This window comes from Lathyrus oleraceus, chromosome 6 (genome assembly GCF_024323335.1).
Source record: "Lathyrus oleraceus cultivar Zhongwan6 chromosome 6, CAAS_Psat_ZW6_1.0, whole genome shotgun sequence".
In the NCBI taxonomy this organism is placed as follows: Eukaryota; Viridiplantae; Streptophyta; class Magnoliopsida; order Fabales; family Fabaceae; genus Lathyrus; species Lathyrus oleraceus.
The window spans coordinates 505224940-505245234 of NC_066584.1; the positions used below are offsets into that span (position 1 = coordinate 505224940).

Below are 20295 nucleotides of genomic sequence, written 5' to 3' on the forward strand. Positions count from 1 at the left end.
TATTTAGAATATTTGAAATGTATGTATGATTTTTTTTAGATTGTTTTATTTTAGCATTTGTAATGTAATTTTATTTTGGAAAAAAATAATTATTTTTATTTAAAAAAATAATTTCACTAAATGAATGGTGGTGGGGGCGGGGATACCCGAACCCGTTTAAGACGTGTTTGGTTTTTGATTCTCCATCTCCGTTTGGGTTTGGGACTGGAAACATGGATTGTTTGGGGATTCATGTTTGGGTTTAGGGGAAGTAAAAACCGTCCCCGACCCGCCCCGTTGCCATGCCTACTTTGGACTCTGGATAGAAAGACTTTGGACTTTTGATATAAAGACTTTGGACTTTAGATATAAAGACTATGGACTCTATATAGAGAAAGACTATAAACTTTGAACATCATCATATTCTAAACCAAAGATAGAATATGAAGAAGTGATAAACATAAAGTCAACCTCTGGATATCCTAGTCAACGCTTCTGAAGTAAGTAATCAAACATACTCTGATAAATTCAAGTCTCATTTTCACTAGACTTTGAAGTCTATCTTCAAGGTTCTGAACTCTTATCAAGCTTCAAACAATCTCATATATGAAGCCAATGATTTAGAGAAAATGACTAAATGAATATTTTAAAAGATAATACAATTTGAGCAGCGAAATCAAAAGTATTCCCAAGGATTGTACTATTAATTGCGATCAAATATTTTCACTCCACTATCCACGATTCACGACTCAACCTCCTACCACTATTATAGTTGTGGAATTGAACAATTTTCCAATTTTATTCTCACACAATATTATTCGTCGTCTATATAAAGAGGACACATAAATTGTGAAGATATAATGATCAGCATATGACAAATTCATTGAAGAAACATACATACGAATGTTGAAAGAATTTCAATACAATAATCATTATCGAGAAAGAGAAAATAAAGAAAAACACATAGCATTTTATTTCATATATTCTTAAGTTTAAAGCATGTTTATCACTTTGGATATCTACTTATTTAGAAGCAATATTGTAAACACAAACCTTGTAATTAACAATTGTTAAATTCCTTAAGGGATTAAGTTTAGTCAGAATCTTTGAGAAGTCATTGACGAGTAGTCTTTAAGTTGTAATTCCTTAAGGGATTAAGTTTAGTCAGAATCCATGAGTTGCCATTGACGAGTAGTCTTTAAGATTGTAATCAGTTTGATTATTGGATTAAGTCCTGTTGAAAAGGTAAAATCACTCTAACAAGTGGACTAGACTAACCTTATTAACGGTGAACCAGGATAAAAATACCTTGTCATTTTTATCATTGTCGTTATTGTCGTTGGGTCGCGGAAATTTGTCATATTTGAAACCCAATTCAATCCTCCATTTCTTGTGTTTCATCAACCTTCAATATCAACCAATTAATGCGTATGATGTAGGAAACACCTTTTCAACCGAATTCATCAATGCAGTGTCTTGGTCAATGATAATTATATTTAACATGTTTTCTTGTTCCTTCAACAAAGTCTTACATATTTCCAAGGCCCATGTAATGTTGACATCTTCTTCGGATTCCAAAAAGGAAAATCCCACTAAAAGAGTATTCTCATTAGAAGTAACACCAATAACTTCTAGAAGCGGAAGCCTATAATTGTAGGTCTTATACGTTAGAATCAATTACAAGACAATGTGAAATGTGTTGAATAACTTGATACTTTTTGGATGAGTCCAAAATATGTCACGAACAATGACTTTTTCCTAAAAACTTTGTACCTAGAAACATATTGGTTATCATCCAAAAGCTTCAAAAGTTATTGCATTTCAGATATAGGGCCTCTTATCGCCATGTTGTTTCGATAACGTGCATTGTATACCTGTTTGATATTTGAAACATTTTCAGGTCTTTTCCGTTTCAAATCTGCAAGTATGTTTTTCGACGCCACCCTGATTAAAGACATGTCAGAAACAATTTCCTTCTCTCCTGGTTTAAGGCGACATATGATGGGATGACCGACTAGCTCGGTTTGCAAAACATGATTATGTATACCATAAATCACATTAAATTTCCATGTATCATTCACCTTACAATATCCACAAAATTTAAATGGACAACCACATTTTCTCGATTCGATGTCATCACGTTTCAACTTTTGAATCGGTGGAACATATGTGTCACTTCTGTCGCATCTTATGGTTGCAAATGCTTGCCTTCTTTTTGAACTATTGCCAGACATTCTGATTACAACGTCAAACCCCAATTTCCTGACCTTCATGCAGACCCATTCAAACATATGTTCACGAACAGTAAACGTTTGTTCATTTATAAAATGTTGACCAACATCTATCTCGACAACAATAAGTTTAACATCATCCTTCACTTCATGCAGTTTAATATCATCATCCACTACATCCGATTTTACATCATTACTTACATTAACTTTGGGAAACATATCCGAGTGCACTATATCTAATATGAACCAAAACAGAAAAACGGTTAAAAAAACTCACAGTGGCAGGAAAATTCGTATATGCATATCCGAAACATGACCAGGTAAATTTGGATATGTACATCCGGACTCAATGTTCATTTTTCAGCTAAAAGAGAAGATTATGCAAGCAATGAAGGGATGAAATGAATGACCTTTATCTTAAATTGCAGCTTCTTTTGTTCTCTTTGATGTGTTAAACCACAAGAATGATGATTTAGATCCGAAAAATTGATTGAAAATGATATTTTAAAGGATTTTGGGTTATGGAAGTGATATGGAGTGGTAGAGAGATGATCGCAAGATGATGATATATTCAATTCTCCGCTTGACATTTTCGAAGATGCATTTTCGAAAATATCATTGAATGGTTAAATAAATCAACTCAATGAAAAATACGTAGTAAATGAAATTCATGATTGTTTTAAGAGATGCATATTCAAATACACTTCTAATTTTTTTATAACACATCTCCAAATAAATTCTGTAAAGAAATAGAATCGTTGCTTAAATTACAAATGGTAAAATGCTTTAAAAGTCCGGAGGAGATGTATCTTAAAAAATAAAAAAATAGATAAGAGGAAATTTAAGTTTTTAGTGTGAGCCATACTCTAAAAGTGGAAAATTTCCATTTTGTTGCAAATGAGTATAGGTCTCTTGAGTCCCCATTGGTCATAGTCAGTATTTTCTACTAAAAGGAAATAAAATTGAATTGAAAACTATAAAACCATTTTGGGAGGGAAAGATCAAAAGACGAAAAACGAACCATCGCCGTCGTCACCTATTCACCATCACCAGTGACCGAAAATGGCGAAAGCAAACCTATCTAGTTTAGTACACGAACTTCGAGAACGCATAGCAGCATCTTCTTCTTCATCTTCTCCCTCTCCAAACAACCCCGCAGACGACGACGTTTTGGAGCTCAGGTTCCGTACCGTCCTCCCCAATCTCCTCCACGCTTACGTCCCCCCTTCTTCCTCCGGTAACCTAATATTCTCTTCACCATTAATCTTAATCTCATTAATTGACAATAATCTTAATTATTAACATTAATCTCCTTAATTTGCAGGTAACGATAGAGAAGTCATTGCTGTAGTGAAACTCATCTCTCGCACGGCAATAAACTTCCCCGGAGTGTTTTATCACGGCAAAGCCACCGCTATTTTACCTATCATTGCTCGTTTACTACCGTTTTTCGCTGATCCTATTTTTAGGTATTGTTTTTTTGTTCCTTCTTTTGTTTTTTTTAAAGCTTTTCACTATATTCTCTTTCTCATTTCTGTTATTTCTTTCTTTCAGATCTCGTCATGATGTCTTCTTTGAAGCTATCGGTTCTCTTTTATCTTTACTTCGTTCAGGTGCACGAGATTCTTATAGACAGTTCTTCCTTGATTCCATGTTTCTCATTCAAGGTACTAACTAGTATAATTATGCATGGACTCATTCTATCATTTTAGAGTCTCTTTGTATTGACTTATTTGAGTTTATTGACTCATTTGAGTTTATTGACTCGCATTAACTTTTGCATTGGAGTGGTAGGAAGAACTTATGGAACAGAACATTTTATTACATATTCAAAAGTTGTTTTAAACTTATTTAAATAAGTTCTATGAGATAGCTTATGAAAACTATTGTGTTTGGTTCTGTGGCAAAGAAAATTGATTTTGAGTTCATTTGGTAAAATTGATTCTGGTTAAAAGTGAGTTGAAGGGAAAGTGATTTATGTTTGGATAAATTGCTGCAAAACTGAGTTGAACAGTAAATATTTCAGTGTAAAAATCACGTTTAGGATCAAAAGCTAAAAATCCTAAATTCAAGTAGAATCAATTTTAAAAAACATAATGAATTCTACCCGAGAACAACAAAACATGTTAAAATCAATTTTATACATCCAGAATCAATTCTAATTGCTCCTAACGTGAAATCAAACATACACTTACAGTCAGGGTCTTGCTAACATTTATGGCACTTGTTAAGGAATAAAAAGATAGAAATTTTATCTTGGAAAAAAGTAATTTTTGAACTTTTTGAGAAATTTGGTCTAAAGAAAAAACTTTTAAAAAATTGAATGCAGTTAGACTTTAATTTACGTGATGAGTGCTAACGTTATAAGCGCAGTTAAGCTGTTTATCCAAATAGGGTCTTATTTTTGGCAACTAATTTCGGCCTTATTTAAGATGACTTATTTTGGAAACTGGTGTTTCTGTTAGTGACTGTTTTGGTTTTGTTTTCATGTTGTTAGATGTTTTACACGTGGCTTCGCTTAATGTGAATGGACCCTCTAAGGTGACAATTAAGTGTTTTTCCGAATCCTTCTCTGGAGTTGAAGATCTTCCACCAACCAATAAACCAGTTGATGGTTGGGGTTTATTGATTGATCTGAGTAGCAAAAGCAGGTGGCAACCTTTTGCAACTTGGATTTTGAAGCTACTTAGTAAATGTCTAACTGAAGGAACACTTTATGTTGAAGGATTGATCCATGCTTCGTTTGTCTCTTCCGCATGTTCTCTTTTATGCTTTGGGGATTCTGATCTGCATATGGTGGGTGATGGTTGATGAAAATTTTACGATAAAGTATTTCCACCTTACTGTACTTATATGTATATATTTTATGGGAAATGATACAACTTGGCTGACAATTTAAATATTCCTGGAAGGCATGCTTTGACTTTGTGCACGTCATTGCGACGGTGACAAACTATGATATAATTCCTTATGAGAGAATAATCCGCTCAATAATTATCATCTTGGATTTGGACAAGGAGGGGCTTCCTTTTTTCAGGTTTGGATATGTTCTCTTTTTTCATCTCATATGAATGGCCTTTTCACATTAAACTATGGCTAGGCCCCTCGAAAATGTTTTTCTTATAAAAGTCTGCTTCCCTTTTGATTAAATTGTTACTTCTATTGCATTATGATGTTTTGAAAAAAAGTATGTATACAAAACAAAGTAATTAGTTTTTTTCCAAGTCTTTTAAAAATGTACAACATTAAGTTAAGATGGAGTTCACATGCAGAAACTTGACTTATGATTTATCGCTGGGAGTTTGCCTCAATACCCTCCATTCTAGCTGTCCAGAAGACATTGTCAGGTTAACGGCTGCTGATTTAGTTGGTGTATTCTTTGGATCACTGTGGAGAACCAAGAGCCAGCAACTTAAGGTTAACATTGATACTCACTTTTTGTTAGAACAGCTTAGTTAACTATAGAGCTATTCATAGAAGTTTTGCCCCTGTTACTACAAGTTTATATATTTGAAGAAGGGAATTGATCAAGAGGACTAATAGTATTCTTTTTTCAGGCTGCACTATGCAGTGCTTATGCTAGAATTGCTCAAGTTTGCTCTCCTCATGTCTGGAAGCCAGAGCATCTCATATCTGCACTCTATCGTCCAGAACCATGTTTGCCATTGATAGAGTGCTTTCAAGTAGCTGTATCTACCCTTGGTCCACATCTTGTTGGGGGAATCCAAGGAAACAATAAGAATGGAGCCCTTTTATCGAATGAAAATAAGCCAATTGAAAGGACGGGGCATGGCCAAAAGAGGTCCATTCAGGATATGGATAATTTTAAGATCAAACGCCAAAAATTAAGTAAAGAAATTGATGTTGCAGATGCCAGTATTGAGGTGGAATGTAAATATAGTTGTATAGTTACTTGCCAAAGAGTAGAAGATTATGCTAACCATATGAATAAATCTCTTCTATCATTTATTCAATCATTAAATGCTCCTGCCGTTGGACCTGGTTCTTTGAAGCCAGATATTGCTTTATCTGCACTTAGCGTTCTATGCATTGCCTTCTCTATTTATCCAGAAAGCGATGTGTCTATTAGAATCTTTGAGCAGATGCTTGCATGGCTTCCTTGGATAACTGAGCAGGTAGGTAGGTAGAAGTTGCAAATTCCTATTACATAATTAATTTATTTTCCAATAAACTTAGTTGTCTATCTTTATAGGTGAAACAAGGGAATTCAATTTCTGTAGATATCTCCACTTATCTAGAAGGAATTCACAGCGTATTGCTTTTGCAAAGTAAGCTTTGGGCTTGACCTTAACTGATTCTGTGAATTAACATCTACTTTTTCCTTAGCATAAAAGTCTTATACCTATTTCTAGGTGATTACATTATTGTGTCTGATTTTCTTTGGTGGCAAGTAAACTATAAGGACTGTTATTTCTCTGATATTTAACTGATATTTCTCGATATATCTCGATATTTCTCTCTATATTTCTCGATATATCCTATAATTTACTTTTACTTCATGATTTTGGTGTCTGTTATTTCATGCTCCTGATCTGTGTCACTTGTGACTTCTTTCAATCAGGCGCCTCTTTCAAAGAGAACAACCCATTACAAGATGGGAATTACCATGTAGACCTTATGCTTGCCGTGCTTAAACTTCCCTGGACTCATACGCTCCTTGTTATTGATAATCAACTGCCATGGAAAATTAAATGCCTTGCTCTTCAAGTATTATCAAAGTTAGGTCCAAGCTTAAGCAGTGAAGTTGTTCTTGATGTTTTGGATTTAGGTCTTCATGATGAAGCTGAAGAAGTCAGGACTGAAGCAGCTATTTCTTTGCCAGTGATAGTTTTGTGGTCTGGTCTTGATGTATCACCTTCTGTCTTTAAAAGGATGGAGTAAGTATAACGCCTGGATACTTTTGCATACAGATTTCTATAACATGTTGTCAGACTTGTCTTTTCGTTATTTTGAATTAGGCATATGATTATATTCTTTATAAGTCATTTTCTTTCCTTTGAACTGTTGGATTTATATCCTAGGCTAGATTTTCTGTTAAAAAAAATCATCACACATGCACATGGAACTTGCTTGATACTCCCTCCGTTCCTTTTTAAGTGTCATTTTTTGACTTTTTCCACATACCAAGGAAGCTAATCATTATTGTTACTTTTCAAATAATAATTCATATTTTACCTATAATACCCTTAATTATTTATTACATTCATTTTACTTTTTCTCTCCCTGTAATAATCACCTAGGGGTAATTTTGACAACATTGCAATTAACACTACCTTGAAGTTTGCAAGTGACAATTAAAAAGAAACAATTTTTTTACAAGAAATAGACACTTAAAAAAGAACGGAGGGAGTATTATTTAGTCCAGTTGGATTCAGCTTATGAACTACAAACTTTGAAATGATAAAATCTTTTTCCTTTAAGTGAGTTTCCCTTCCTATTAATGATTTAGTTTTAACAGTTTTCACTGTTTCAAATTTATGATGCCCTTTATTGTTAAGCAGTTTCTTTTTGTTTTTTCCCCAGTAATGGGTTAGTTCTCTGTAAGTTTCTGGGTTGCATCGAAGTATGTGGAGAAGATTGTTTCTCTTGAATAAAATGGAGAGACAAGTCTTCTGGTTGTTTTACTTCTCTCTATACAATATGCAGGTACTTAAGAACAGATAAAGAGGTTAAGAAACTTCTTCCCATATCTCTTGGCCTATTGTCATGCCTTTATGGATGCAGACGAGCTGTATCTGGTCTTCCTAGGAACGAGTGCAAGTTATTTCTAAAGGGGAAAGGTGGAAGATCAAGTTGGACAATAGATGATTTACTGCAAGGTTTCAGCTGTTCAAAATGTGATAAAAAATTTATTCGCAATCACAATGAGCGGTATCCTCCCATCATTCTTCGATCTGATATGTGTGGAGCAGATGCACAAGTTAGTTTAGACTGTAGTTTCATGCTGCTGCAATCTTTATTTTTTGACCTTCTTTTTGATGAGTCATCAGAGGATGTCCAGATTTCCTGTGTGAAAATTATTCATCGCATCCTTGCACACAGTGCCCCTGATATTCTGCTCAATACAAGGCTTGAATGGATAAAGTGTGTAGAATATCTATTGACTAGTAGGAGCAAGGAATTGAGAGATGCATTTTGCAATCATATTAGTTCCTTTATGGATGACCATATTTTGAGCGTAATATTTTCCGGAGATACAGGCAAAAGCAAGGAGCAAAAATTCTTGGATACAGTTAAACAAGCCATTATAGTTGCCGATAGTCCACTTATATTTGAGACTTTAATGGAATCTACAGCAGAAATAATGGTTTCTGTTGATATAGGTAGCAAACTGTTCTTATCTTCTCTTATACTGTTGATTGATCAGCTTGATAGCGTACATGTGACTGTGAGAATGAATGCGTCAAGATTAATACACAAATCGTGTCATTTCCATCTTAAAGGAGGTCTTGAACTAATTCTTTCTAAAGATGCTCATATTCGTAATGAACTGTATGATTATCTCTCTGAGAGACTTGCTAGCCGCCCAGATTTAGTGAGGGAGTTTGCAGAAGCTGTTTTTGGTGTTGAGACTGAAGAGCTTGTCAAGAAAATGATTCCTTCTGTTCTTCCAAAGCTTGTGGTGTCTCAGCAGTATAATAGTCAAGCAGTTGGCACCTTACATGAGTTGGCCAAGTGTGTGAACACTGATATGGTGCTTCTGATTGTTAATTGGCTTCCAAATGTGCTTGCTTTTGCTCTTCATCAAACAGATGAACAACAGCTAATTTCTGCTGTGCAGTTTTACCATGAAAATATTGGTTCTGACAAGAAGGAAATATTTGAAGCTGCTTTACCGGCTCTTTTAGATGAACTTGTATGCTTTACTGATGCTGGTGATTCAAATGAGATAAGCAAAAGGTAACGTGATGATTTCTGAAACTGGATTGCACTTTTTTTTCCTGGGTGCACTTTGTTGATCACATTGTGGTTGGCAACTATCTGACCTGGGTACTAATATTTGGAATTCACGTGTTTGTTTCGGAAACAATGTTGCAGTTGCCCCAGACTTAGCTATATTAAGGGTTATATTATATTATTATTATAATTATCATTTGCAATTGTTATTATTTGATTTGATTGTATTTATTCACTCATCATTGATTAGCACTTATAGTAAGTTCTGCATATTAATTTCTTTCATGATACTCCTATAGACTTCAATCATAAGCAAAAAGAAGGTTTCGTACTTTTAGTAACGGAGTTCTAAAAAAAAGGTAATGATGATTAAGAGTGTCACGAACCAACAGTCTTAGAGCATTTGTCGATGGATGAAGACATGTGAATAGTTCTTTTTATCTGTTTTAAACACTGCCTCTCAAGTGAGAGGTCTTTCTGTTTGAAGGACAGACAACACATAGACTCTCCAATCGTATGCTTCAAATTGAACCATTTGTTGGAAGAATGGGCCGAGCAAGGATCGAGTTGTATAGAATTTGCTTATGGATGCTTTGATACCATGTCATGAGTGTTGAACCAATTATCCGAAAGTTCAAGCTGTTAGTTGAAGAGACAAACATGGTTTTAGTATTATCTTTCTAACTAAGAGTACATGAGCCTTGCATTGCATTCTCACTTATTCTTTTGTTTGTTGACAGAATAGCTAGAGTGCCTCAGATGATTAAAGGCATTGCTAAAGTTCTCACTGGTGCAGAAGATCTTCCAGGCTTTTTGAGGAGTCATTTTGTCAGACTTCTGAATAGCATAGACCGAAAAATGCTCCATTCTGATGATTTCTTGCTTCGTAAACAAGCATTAAAACGAATTGAGATGCTAATTAGAATGATGGGTTCTCATCTTAATACTTATGTGCCAAAACTGATGGTGCTTCTCTTGCATGCTATTGATAAAGAATCACTGCAAATGGATGGGCTATCTGTCTTGCATTTTTTCATAAAGCAATTGGCTAAAGTTTCACCATCGAGCATTAAGCATATAATTTCTCAAGTTTTTGCTTCTCTTCTTCCCTTCTTGGAAAGAGACAAAGAAAATCCGTCAATACATTTAGACAAAGTGGTAAAAATTTTACAAGAACTTGTTTTTAAGAATAAGGTTATCCTAAAGCAGAATATATCTGAGTTCCCCCCGCTTCCCAGTATACCTGCTTTGGTGCAAGTGAACCATGCAATTGAGAATGCTCGTGGGACAATGGCTTTGAAGGATCAACTACGTGACGTGGTTGATGGCTTAAATCATGAGAACTTAAATGTGAGGTACATGGTAGCATGTGAGCTTCGCAAGCTTCTGAACTTGAGATGGAAGGATATTGCAGATCTAGTCATTGCTGAAGCTGGTACAGACCTGGATGTTTTGAGCTCTCTAATCACATCCTTATTAAGAGGATGTGCAGAAGAATCAAGGACCACAGTTGGGCAGCGGTTGAAGTTGGTCTGTGCGGATTGTCTTGGGGCCCTTGGTGCTGCTGACCCTGCTAAGGTAAAAGGTTTTTCATGTCAACGTTTCAAAATTCAATGCTCCGATGATGACCTCATATTTGAGCTGATCCACAAACATCTAGCTCGGGCATTTAGATCTGCACCTGATACTGTTATCCAAGACTCTGCTGCATTGGCTATACAGGAGTTGCTAAAGTTTGCTGGTTGTGAGGCGTCACTGGATGAGAATGCTTCAACTACGATTAAGACTACCAATAGTGGTAATGAGATGAATAATAGGGGCCAGAAATTATGGGATAGGTTTTCTAATTATGTGAAAGAGATAATAGCCCCATGTTTAACGTCTAGGTTTCAGCTTCCTAAAGTAGCTGACTCAACATCTGCTGGCCCTATTTACCGCCCATCTATGTCATTTAGAAGATGGATTTTCTATTGGATAAGAAAACTGACTGTGCATGCCACTGAATCTCGTGCAAGCATCTTTAATGCTTGTCGAGGTATTGTACGCCATGATATGCAAACAGCAATATATTTGCTTCCCTACTTGGTTCTTAATGTTGTATGTCATGGAACTCAGGAGGCACGTCACAGCATAACACAGGAAATCCTATCTGTTCTTGATGCAGTTGCATCAGAGAACAGTGGAGCTTCAGTTCATGGATTCAGTGGTGGTCAAAGTGAAGTTTGTATTCAATCTGTGTTCAATCTTCTTGATAATCTTGGGCAATGGGTGGATGATGTTGAACAAGAACTTGCTCTTTCCCTTTCTCAATCATCTGTTTCTAAGCAACAAAAGTCAAAGGATCAAAGTCCAGTTTCCTTGACAGGTCAGGACCAACTCATTGTACAATGTAAATATGTTTCAGAGCTTCTATCCGCGATTCCGAAGGTGACTCTTGCTAGGGCTTCTTTAATATGCCAGGCTTATGCAAGGTCGTTGATGTACTTTGAGTCCCATGTAAGGGAAAAGTCTGGCACTTTTAACCCTGCTGCCGAGAGGAGTGGCATCTTTGAGGATGAAGATGTCTCACATCTTATGGAAATATACAGCTGTTTGGATGAGCCTGATGGACTATCTGGCTTGTCATGTTTAAGTAAATCTTTGAGGTTACAAGATCAGCTTTTAATGAACAAAAAGGCTGGTAATTGGGCCGATGTATTAACTTCTTGCGAACAAGCTTTGCAGATGGAACCAACCTCAGTTCAGAGGCATTCGGATGTCCTTAACTGCTTACTAAACATGTGCCACCTTCAGGCCATGGTCACTCATGTTGATGGTTTAGTTTCTAGGATTCCTCAGTACAAGAAAGCATGGTGCATGCAAGGTGTGCAGGCTGCCTGGAGGCTTGGAAGGTGGGATTTGATGGATGAGTATCTTAGTGGAGCTGAAGATGACAGTTTAGTTTGCAGTAGCTCGGAAAGTAATGCTTCATTTGATTTGAATGTCGCAAAGATTCTCCAAGCAATGATGAAGAGAGATCACTTCTCAGTTGCAGAGAAAATTGCTTTAACCAAGCAGTCACTAATTGCTTCCTTAGCCGCTGCAGGAATGGATTCTTATACGCGGGCCTACCCATTTGTTGTAAAACTTCACTTTCTACGGGAGTTGGAGGACTTTCATTCTCTTCTGGGAGATGACTCTTTCTTAGAGAAATCATTTCATTTAGATGATCCAGCTTTCTCTAAATTAGTGGACAACTGGGAAAATCGACTTAGAATTACACAGTCATCACTCTGGGCAAGGGAGCCACTCTTAGCTTTCAGGAGATTGATTTTTGGTGCAAGTGGTCTTGGTGCTCAAGTTGGCAATTGCTGGCTTCAATATTCAAAACTATGTCGCTTGGCTGGTCATTATGAAACAGCCAACAGAGCAGTTTTAGAAGCCCAGGCGTCCGGTGCACCTAATGTCCACATGGAAAAAGCAAAACTCCTCTGGAGCACTCGGCGGTCTGATGGTGCCATTGCAGTGCTACAACAGTCTCTCTTGAACATGCCTGTTGAGGTCTTAGGCGCTGCTGCGATTTCATCTATTACAAGCCTTTCCCTTGTACCACTCAATCCACCACCTATTGTTTGTGAAAGTCAAGCTCCAAATGAGAACAGAGACATTGCAAAGACCCTTCTTCTGTACTCAAGATGGACTCATTACACTGGGCAGAAACAGAAGGAAGATTTAATAAGTCTTTATACCAGGGTGAGGGAACTGCAGCCTCAATGGGAAGAAGGATACTTCTACATGGCTAAGTATTGTGATGAAGTGCTTGGTGATGCCAGGAAACGCCAAGAGGAGAATTCTGAACTTGGCCCTAGACGAGTTCCTTTGGCAACTGCTGTTGTTGGCTCTTCAAAATTAAATAATGAGAAGCGTTGGTGGTGTTATATTCCTGATGTGCTGTTATTCTATGCAAGAGGACTTCACAAAGGAAACAAGAACCTATTTCGGGCACTTCCAAGGTTATTAACCCTCTGGTTTGACTTTGGAAGCAAGTATCTAAGAAGTGGTTCGTCACAAAAGGATTTAGAGGATGTGCATAAGAAGGTGGGGTATATAACTTCTCTTCTCTCTGTTTTCTGTTTTCAATACATACATATCTTTTGTTATTTTATTAAACACAGGCATTCTTTTTGTTTACTGCCGTTTATGTTTAAAGTAATTATGATTGTCTCTTGCTATGGTAGGCACTGAGTGTTATGAGAGGCTGTTTGAGGGATTTACCACCATACCATTGGTTGACCGTGCTACCTCAATTGGTTTCAAGAATTTGCCATCAAAATGTAGACGTTGTTCGAATAGTCAAAGATATCATTACCTCTGTTCTCATAGAGTATCCACAACAGGGCCTATGGATTATGGCTGCAGTTTCAAAATCTACTGTTCCTTCAAGGCGTGAAGCAGCAGCTGTAATCATACAAGCTGCACGTAATGGTTTCAACTCAGGAAGTAATGCCAACAGTTTATTTGTTCAATTTGCTAGCCTGATTGACCATTTGATCAAGTTATGCTTCCATGCTGGTCAGTCAAGAGCAAAGACAATTAATCTCTCAACTGAATTTAGTGCTCTAAAGAGGATGATGCCCCTGGGAATTATAATGCCAATTCAACAATCTCTCACTGTAAATCTGCCAGCATATGATGGGAATCTGGGTGATTCACTTATGTCTAATATATTTTCTGCCACAGATCTTCCTACTATATTAGGCATTGCTGACGAGGCTGAAATTCTATCATCTCTTCAGCGACCTAAGAAAGTATGTTATTACTGAATTTCTCCCTTAATATCTCTGCATAGTTTATCTGTGATTCTTGAGGCGGCAGTTAATTTTTGTTTATGTGCATGGTGTGGTGCAACATTTTTTTGGTTCCAACATAATTTAATGAGTAAACATTGTAACTCATAAGACCAGATTACAATATTGTTATTGTTTATAGTTAGGAACATTCTTTGCTTACGTACATTAGTAGTTGGATGGGTTATCTCCAAATGCACATTTTTATCTTCAAGTTCTGAAGTTTCACGGAAGGATGAATATATCATCCTAGAGGAAAATCGATTCAATTAGAAACAATTATTATGCTAGTACAACATGAGAAGTAGACTTGACTCTACTGAGAAAATGTGGCTAGATGTACAAGCATTAATATGTTATGTGGTCTCTGAATAGAGATGATTGTTTGCATGTAAGAGATGTGCGGATCAGGATATGATGTGCCGTTATGTAATGTAAGCACCCAACTTTTAGAAAAAATGTGTTCAGTTTTTGTAAGGCTTGCATTTCACATAAAATTTATGCGGCCTTATATTTAATCTCATTGCAAAGATAAAAGTGCCAACTCCAACGGTCAGACCATTCTGTACTTGATGAGGTGATTAATTTTTCATATCTAATTATTTAGTTAGGAATTTGAGATACTGGGCAGGTCTAAGGAACTCATCTTCATTAGAACTTAACGGAACGAAATACCACTGTTGTCTACTGTTCTGTATCATTCTATGTACCATCTTAATGAGTGCGTTTGTATTTCAGATCATTCTACTGGGAAGTGACGGTCTTGCGCGCCCGTTCCTATGCAAACCCAAGGACGACCTCCGCAAAGATGCTCGCATGATGGAGTTCACAGCCATTTTTAACCGACTGTTATCCAAATATCCTGAAAGCCGTAGAAGGAAGCTATATATTCGCACATTTGCGGTGATTCCTCTGACAGAGGACTGTGGTCTGGTAGAGTGGGTACCCCACACTCGTGGGCTTCGACAAATTCTTCAAGACATATATATTACTTGTGGAAAGTTTGATCAGCGGAAAACAAACCCTCAAATTAAGCGAATTTATGATCAATGCCAAGGTAAAGTGCCGGAGGATGAGATGCTGAAGGATAAAATACTTCCAATGTTTCCTCCTGTTTTCCACAAATGGTTCTTGACAACATTTTCTGAGCCTGCTGCCTGGTTCAGGGCACGTGTTGCTTATGCTCACACGACTGCTGTTTGGTCCATGGTTGGGCATATTGTCGGACTGGGTGACCGGCACGGTGAAAACATTCTTTTTGATTCTACCACCGGTGATTGTGTTCACGTTGATTTCAGTTGCTTATTTGACAAAGGTTTGCAATTGGAGAAACCCGAGCTTGTTCCTTTCAGGCTAACACAGGTAAGAGACGGCCCATAATTGGAAAATATGTGCAAATCTGCCATATTTTATTTTGCCTTTTCCTCTGAGGAGACATATAGTTGAAATGATTTAATTTTATAAAGAGAAGAGAAAAATGAAGGTTTTGAATTATGATTATGTTTAATATATGATTACAGAGATGACAGAAAATTGCAAGAACTAACTGACATATTTTTATTGGACTCCACACTAATATCATTTATTTTATTTCTACAAGCAATGCAAATCATGCACTTGCACTCATTTGTTAAGATAACATTTTTTTATTACTTCATGCTGGTACACTTTATCACACCTGATGCCTGATTTTTTGTTCTCATGTGTATGAATGCTGGGCTCTTGGTTCTCATTGATTTTGCATTAAAACCTGCAGAACATGATTGATGGCTTAGGCATCACAGGATATGAGGGTATCTTCTTGAGGGTTTGCGAAATCACACTTTCTGTATTGAGGACACACAGGGAGACTCTCATAAGCGTGCTTGAAACTTTTATCCACGATCCTCTCGTGGAATGGACAAAAACTCAGAGGTCCAGCGGCGTAGAAGTTCAGAATCCACACGCACAGGTTTTGATATTTTGCTTTTAATCAGCTGCATCCAAAAAATGTTTTTTTTCATTGGGATACAATGACAACTAAGTTTGTTTTTTCACGAACGAGATCAACTACAAGGATCATAATAATTTCATTAGGAATAGTTTATATTAAAACAATTTAAAAAGTTTCAGTGTGTGTTGTTTATCGTATATTCCTTCAAGTAGACAATTATTTAGGTGGTTATAGTCTGCGAAAGACTGGGCAATTAAAATAATTGTTGTAATAATTTTATATGGAATTTATTTATCAGCGAGCCATTAGTAATATTGAGGCAAGGTTAGAAGGAGTGGTTGTTGGTGTTGGAGCTGCACCTTCATTACCTCTAGCTGTAGAAGGTCAAGCTCGTAGGCTAATTGCTGAAGCAGTCTCTCACAAGAATCTTGGAAAGATGTATATATGGTGGATGCCTTGGCTCTAAATATTTGAATGGGCCGAGAAGATCTTCATGTTCACATAATGATTCAGACAGGTATGATGTTATTAATTTCATTTCTATCTTCTGTGTAATCCCTGAATGTGATTTATGTTTTTTTGACATAGGAGAGATTCAGAGATACAAGCAGAAAGCTAAAGGAATGGATTAAGCTGTTATCATTTTGGTGAAAAGGAATCTTGGACTGTGGGAGCATTGGGAGCTGAATGCATAAAGTAAGCATTTAAGCAGAAATGTTGTCCTTGTCATGGGGTTGAACGAAGCACGTGTTTGGAAAACCGGAGATTCACAGTGATAACGTGTGTCCTTCAAAAATCATGGTGAAATTGGCTTGGGACACTAGATAGTCAGTATCAACGTGTGTCCAACATGCTTTAAGCTGCGGCTGAATGAAGCTTGATGCCACATAGTTGTACCTGTGCATGCTCTCTATGGAAGCTAGTTTTAGAGCTGGCATTATAATGTATATTCTTTAGGGTAACTGCCAACATCTTTTTGTATATGAATTGCGTTGATCATTTATAGACTATGATCTGTGGATATCAATTTGACGTAATGACGTTTACCCGTGTCATGTCATATCTACTCTATCAGTCCACAAATAAAGAAAAGTATATAATAACTTGCGTGGAAACAAAAAAAGAGCTAAATCCCAATAATTGGCTGCACATGTATAGTACTGTCCTTGACATGTGTTAATTTTTTTTTTTAAAATTGAAAAATAATTTAATGGTTCGGTTCTTCAACAAATTATTCGGCTTAGGAAAAATGTTTTCTAATGATTCAATATGGTTCAGCATTATGAAATGGTATACCAAATCAATAATTTTGGTTGGTTTGGTTCAGAGTAAATTGAAACGGTTCAGTTTGAGTGAATTTTTATTATAATTTGGTTCGGTTTACTTTGGATTTTTCAATATACTATACATGAACAACCCTAATTCCATCATATGTTTTAGTTATGTACAACTCCAATTCAATTACCTCATCAGCTACACGAGAAGTTTGCATGATTAGAGTGATGGTCAAATATGTGATTAGAAAGGGAGGCGATCATAGTGATTGTCTGATGTGGTCGATGATAGTTAGATCAGTGATATTGATAGATGAAATGGTGGTCGGAGGTTGTTATGATGGTAAACATAATGATAATATAGATGAATAAAATGGTGATCAGAGATGGTTGGAAATAATTGATGGTGGTCAGAGTAGTAACTTACGACCAATTGTGGTCGGATTAGCGGACTAAGACTGTTGTGGTATCGACTTAACATTAAAACAAAAATAAAAATTATAAATATATTTTTGAGTTTTAGTAAAAAAATATTTTAAAATTAAATAAAAAATCAACTCAGATCTATTTTAGTCTAACGAGATTTGGTTTTAAAAAATCAAAAACAAAAAACTTACGACCACTTGAACAAATTATTAGATTCAAAGTGTATTAATCGTCATCATAGTGATGATCACTGGGGGTGGACAAATAACCGAGGTCCGACCGAACCCGATTCAACCGCTAAAAAAATATCATTTCGGGCGGTTTATTTCGGAGTTACGGGTCTATGGATTACTTTTTGCTACTAATGGATTGGACTGGTCGAAATCGGTTGATACTTTTCCATCCAATCAGATCCGAAACCGACCGAAATTCTATTAAAATATGTTCCGGCATATCTGCCTCCTACTCCTAGTCTAGAAAAAGTACTAATTCTACAAATTATTTATACTCCCACCGTTCCTTTATAAGTGTCATTTTTTAGAAAAAAATTTATTTCTTTTTAAGTGTCATTTCAAAGTTCAATATAAAATTAATTGTAGTATTGTCAAAATTATCCCTAATCATTTATTATATATAGAGAAAAAATTAAATAAATTACTAAAAAATTAAGAATATTGTAGGAAAAAACATAATCATTGTTTTAAAAAGTAACAACAATTATGAATTATCTTGATATGTATAAAAAGTCAAAAAACGACACTTAAATTTAAAAAGTAACAACAATTATGAATTATCTTGATATGTATAAAAAGTAAAAAAAGGACACTTAAAAAAGAACGGAGGGAGGATATTATTAGTACTATTTAATTTTTCTAAGACTCAGAAAATTACTACCTACCTATGTTCTCACATGCTTCTTAATTTTATATTTTTTTTGGCATTAACTATTACTAAAATCATATATTATCACATGTGTTGGATTTATTCCTTTTTCTTCGATGCGCTGCAACTGAACAACTCTCTTTTTTCTCCTACATTTCTGTTAACAGTGCAACTAAACAACCATGGAAACATTCTTTTATCTTCTTTTATTTTTTTGAAACAAGCTGAAAGATTTAAATCTATTCAGATATTTCCTTCATAAAAATCAAGCTCAACTTCATCTTTATAAATCTCCGGAGTGTTTTATGTATTATCTAAATATGTTTGTGAGTTTGTTTCCCTGCAATTATGTGTTTAATTTGCATCAAATCTGTCAGCGAAAATCGAAAAACCGTAACCCGAAAAAACCATAAATCAAACGGACGAAATTGACTCTCAATATAACATCCTAGGATTAGATCGGATTGGGGTTTTGGGTCCGAATCCGCCCGTTTCTCTACCCCTAATGGTCACAATGGATTCAAAGTGTATTAGTCGTCGTCATAGTGATGGTCACAATGGTGGTCATAGTGATGGCTACAATTGCGATTAGAGTGGTTGGTGGTGATTGGAGTGGTAACTAGTGACAATTATATATATCGTCTGAGGTGATCGATGGTAGTTAGATTGATGATATTGATAGGTGAAGTATGTTGAATTGTAATTCCTTGTGTCGAAGCAGGTTGCTCGACAGAGTAAAGAAGTGTCCAACCACTTAATGTGTTAAGTAGTATTAGCTATTTTGGGCTTTTATAGTTTTGGGCTTTGCCTTGAGGTCCAAGTTAACCTAAATCTATAAATAGAGGGAGTAACCCTTATTTTGTTATAGAAGTGAATATAGTATTCATAACCTTGTATTCACAGTATTTTGCAGTTGCAAAGTGAATAAGAAGTTTTCCACAGTTTGTGGGCAGAGAGAAACTCTGCACAATTATATTACTCTTCTCCTTCATCGTTCTATACACTCTCTCTTTCTCCATTGCTCTTCTCTTTTCGTTGTAATTATGTGGGTAATTACAATCTTGTTCATCAAGATTGATTGAAACTCTCCATAGGTTTTGGGGGATTTCCAACATCTGATATCAAGAGCTCCGGTTTAACCGATTCGTGGGAAGAAAATCACCATGGCAACGAATCATCCAAACGGGTATTTTCCAGCAAATCTTCCGATTCTCAAGAACAACAATTATGAAAGTTGGTGCAAGCAGACGAAGGTTGTGTTTTGTTATCAAGATCTTTGGGATCTTGTGAAGGAAGGAGTAGCGACGCTTGCAGAAGCCGCGACGGATCAAGAAAAGGCTGCACATAAATAATTGAAGAAGAAAGATTATAAAGCTCTCTTTATAATCCATCAATGTGTTGATGCAGATAACTTTGAAAATGTTAGTGATGCAGAGTCAGCGAGAGAAGCATGAGAAATTTTGGAGAAATCGTTTGGAGGCGCAAAGAAGGTGAAAAAGGTGAGGTTACAAACTCACAAAAGAACATATGAATTGCTTCAGATGGAAGACAATGAAAGCATAACTGATTTCTTCACCAAGGTTACGAAACTGGTGAATCAAATCAAGGTATATGGAGAAGTGTTGACATCAAGATCTGTTGTTGGAAAGATCTTGAGGTCGTTGGCTCCAAAGTTCGACCACGTGGTAGTAGCCATAGAAGAGTCGAAAGATCTGTCAAAACCGACAAAGGAAGAGCTTCAAGGGACGCTTGAATATCATGAACAAAGAATGGATGAAAGAGTTGCAGGAAAGTCGAAGAGTGATATGGCTTTGCATGCTCAATCA

The 20295-nt window shown here is 36.2% G+C and overlaps 2 protein-coding genes across 2 annotated transcripts; one reads left to right on the forward strand and one right to left on the reverse strand.

The window, feature by feature from the left end:
- Positions 1-1392: 1392 nt before the first annotated feature.
- Positions 1393-2567, reverse strand: LOC127096454 (uncharacterized). Its single transcript, XM_051035020.1, has 4 exons — positions 2549-2567; positions 1854-2446; positions 1726-1781; positions 1393-1624 (listed from the first exon to the last, which is right to left on the reverse strand). The coding sequence occupies exons 1-4, from the start codon at positions 2565-2567 to the stop codon at positions 1393-1395; spliced, it is 900 nt and encodes a 299-aa protein (XP_050890977.1).
- Positions 2568-3124: 557 nt separating this feature from the next.
- LOC127092405 (serine/threonine-protein kinase ATR) lies at positions 3125-16949 on the forward strand. The gene is made up of 16 exons (XM_051031266.1): positions 3125-3447; positions 3535-3679; positions 3765-3877; positions 4708-5006; positions 5123-5247; positions 5483-5627; positions 5768-6346; positions 6424-6499; positions 6793-7108; positions 7878-9131; positions 9869-13205; positions 13346-13915; positions 14693-15316; positions 15711-15905; positions 16186-16404; positions 16476-16949. Exons 1-15 carry the CDS (start codon positions 3273-3275, stop codon positions 16351-16353), a joined length of 8121 nt encoding a protein of 2706 aa, XP_050887223.1. The 5' UTR covers positions 3125-3272; the 3' UTR covers positions 16354-16404; positions 16476-16949.
- Positions 16950-20295: the final 3346 nt, after the last annotated feature.

Excerpts from the sequence above, each read along its gene's own strand:
- LOC127096454 (XM_051035020.1), bottom strand. Across the intron at positions 1,782-1,853 it reads ATGTTTCAAATATCAAACAG|CTTTTGGATGATAACCAATA; the intron begins GTATACAATGCA and ends TAACTTTTGAAG. Across the intron at positions 1,625-1,725 it reads GTTTTTAGGAAAAAGTCATT|GCTTCCGCTTCTAGAAGTTA; the intron begins GTTCGTGACATA and ends CTACAATTATAG.
- LOC127092405 (XM_051031266.1), top strand. The coding sequence starts at position 3,273 with ATGGCGAAAGCAAACCTATCTAGTTTAGTACACGAACTTCGAGAACGC. Across the intron at positions 5,248-5,482 it reads GAGGGGCTTCCTTTTTTCAG|AAACTTGACTTATGATTTAT; the intron begins GTTTGGATATGT and ends GTTCACATGCAG. Across the intron at positions 13,206-13,345 it reads TAGAGGATGTGCATAAGAAG|GCACTGAGTGTTATGAGAGG; the intron begins GTGGGGTATATA and ends TTGCTATGGTAG.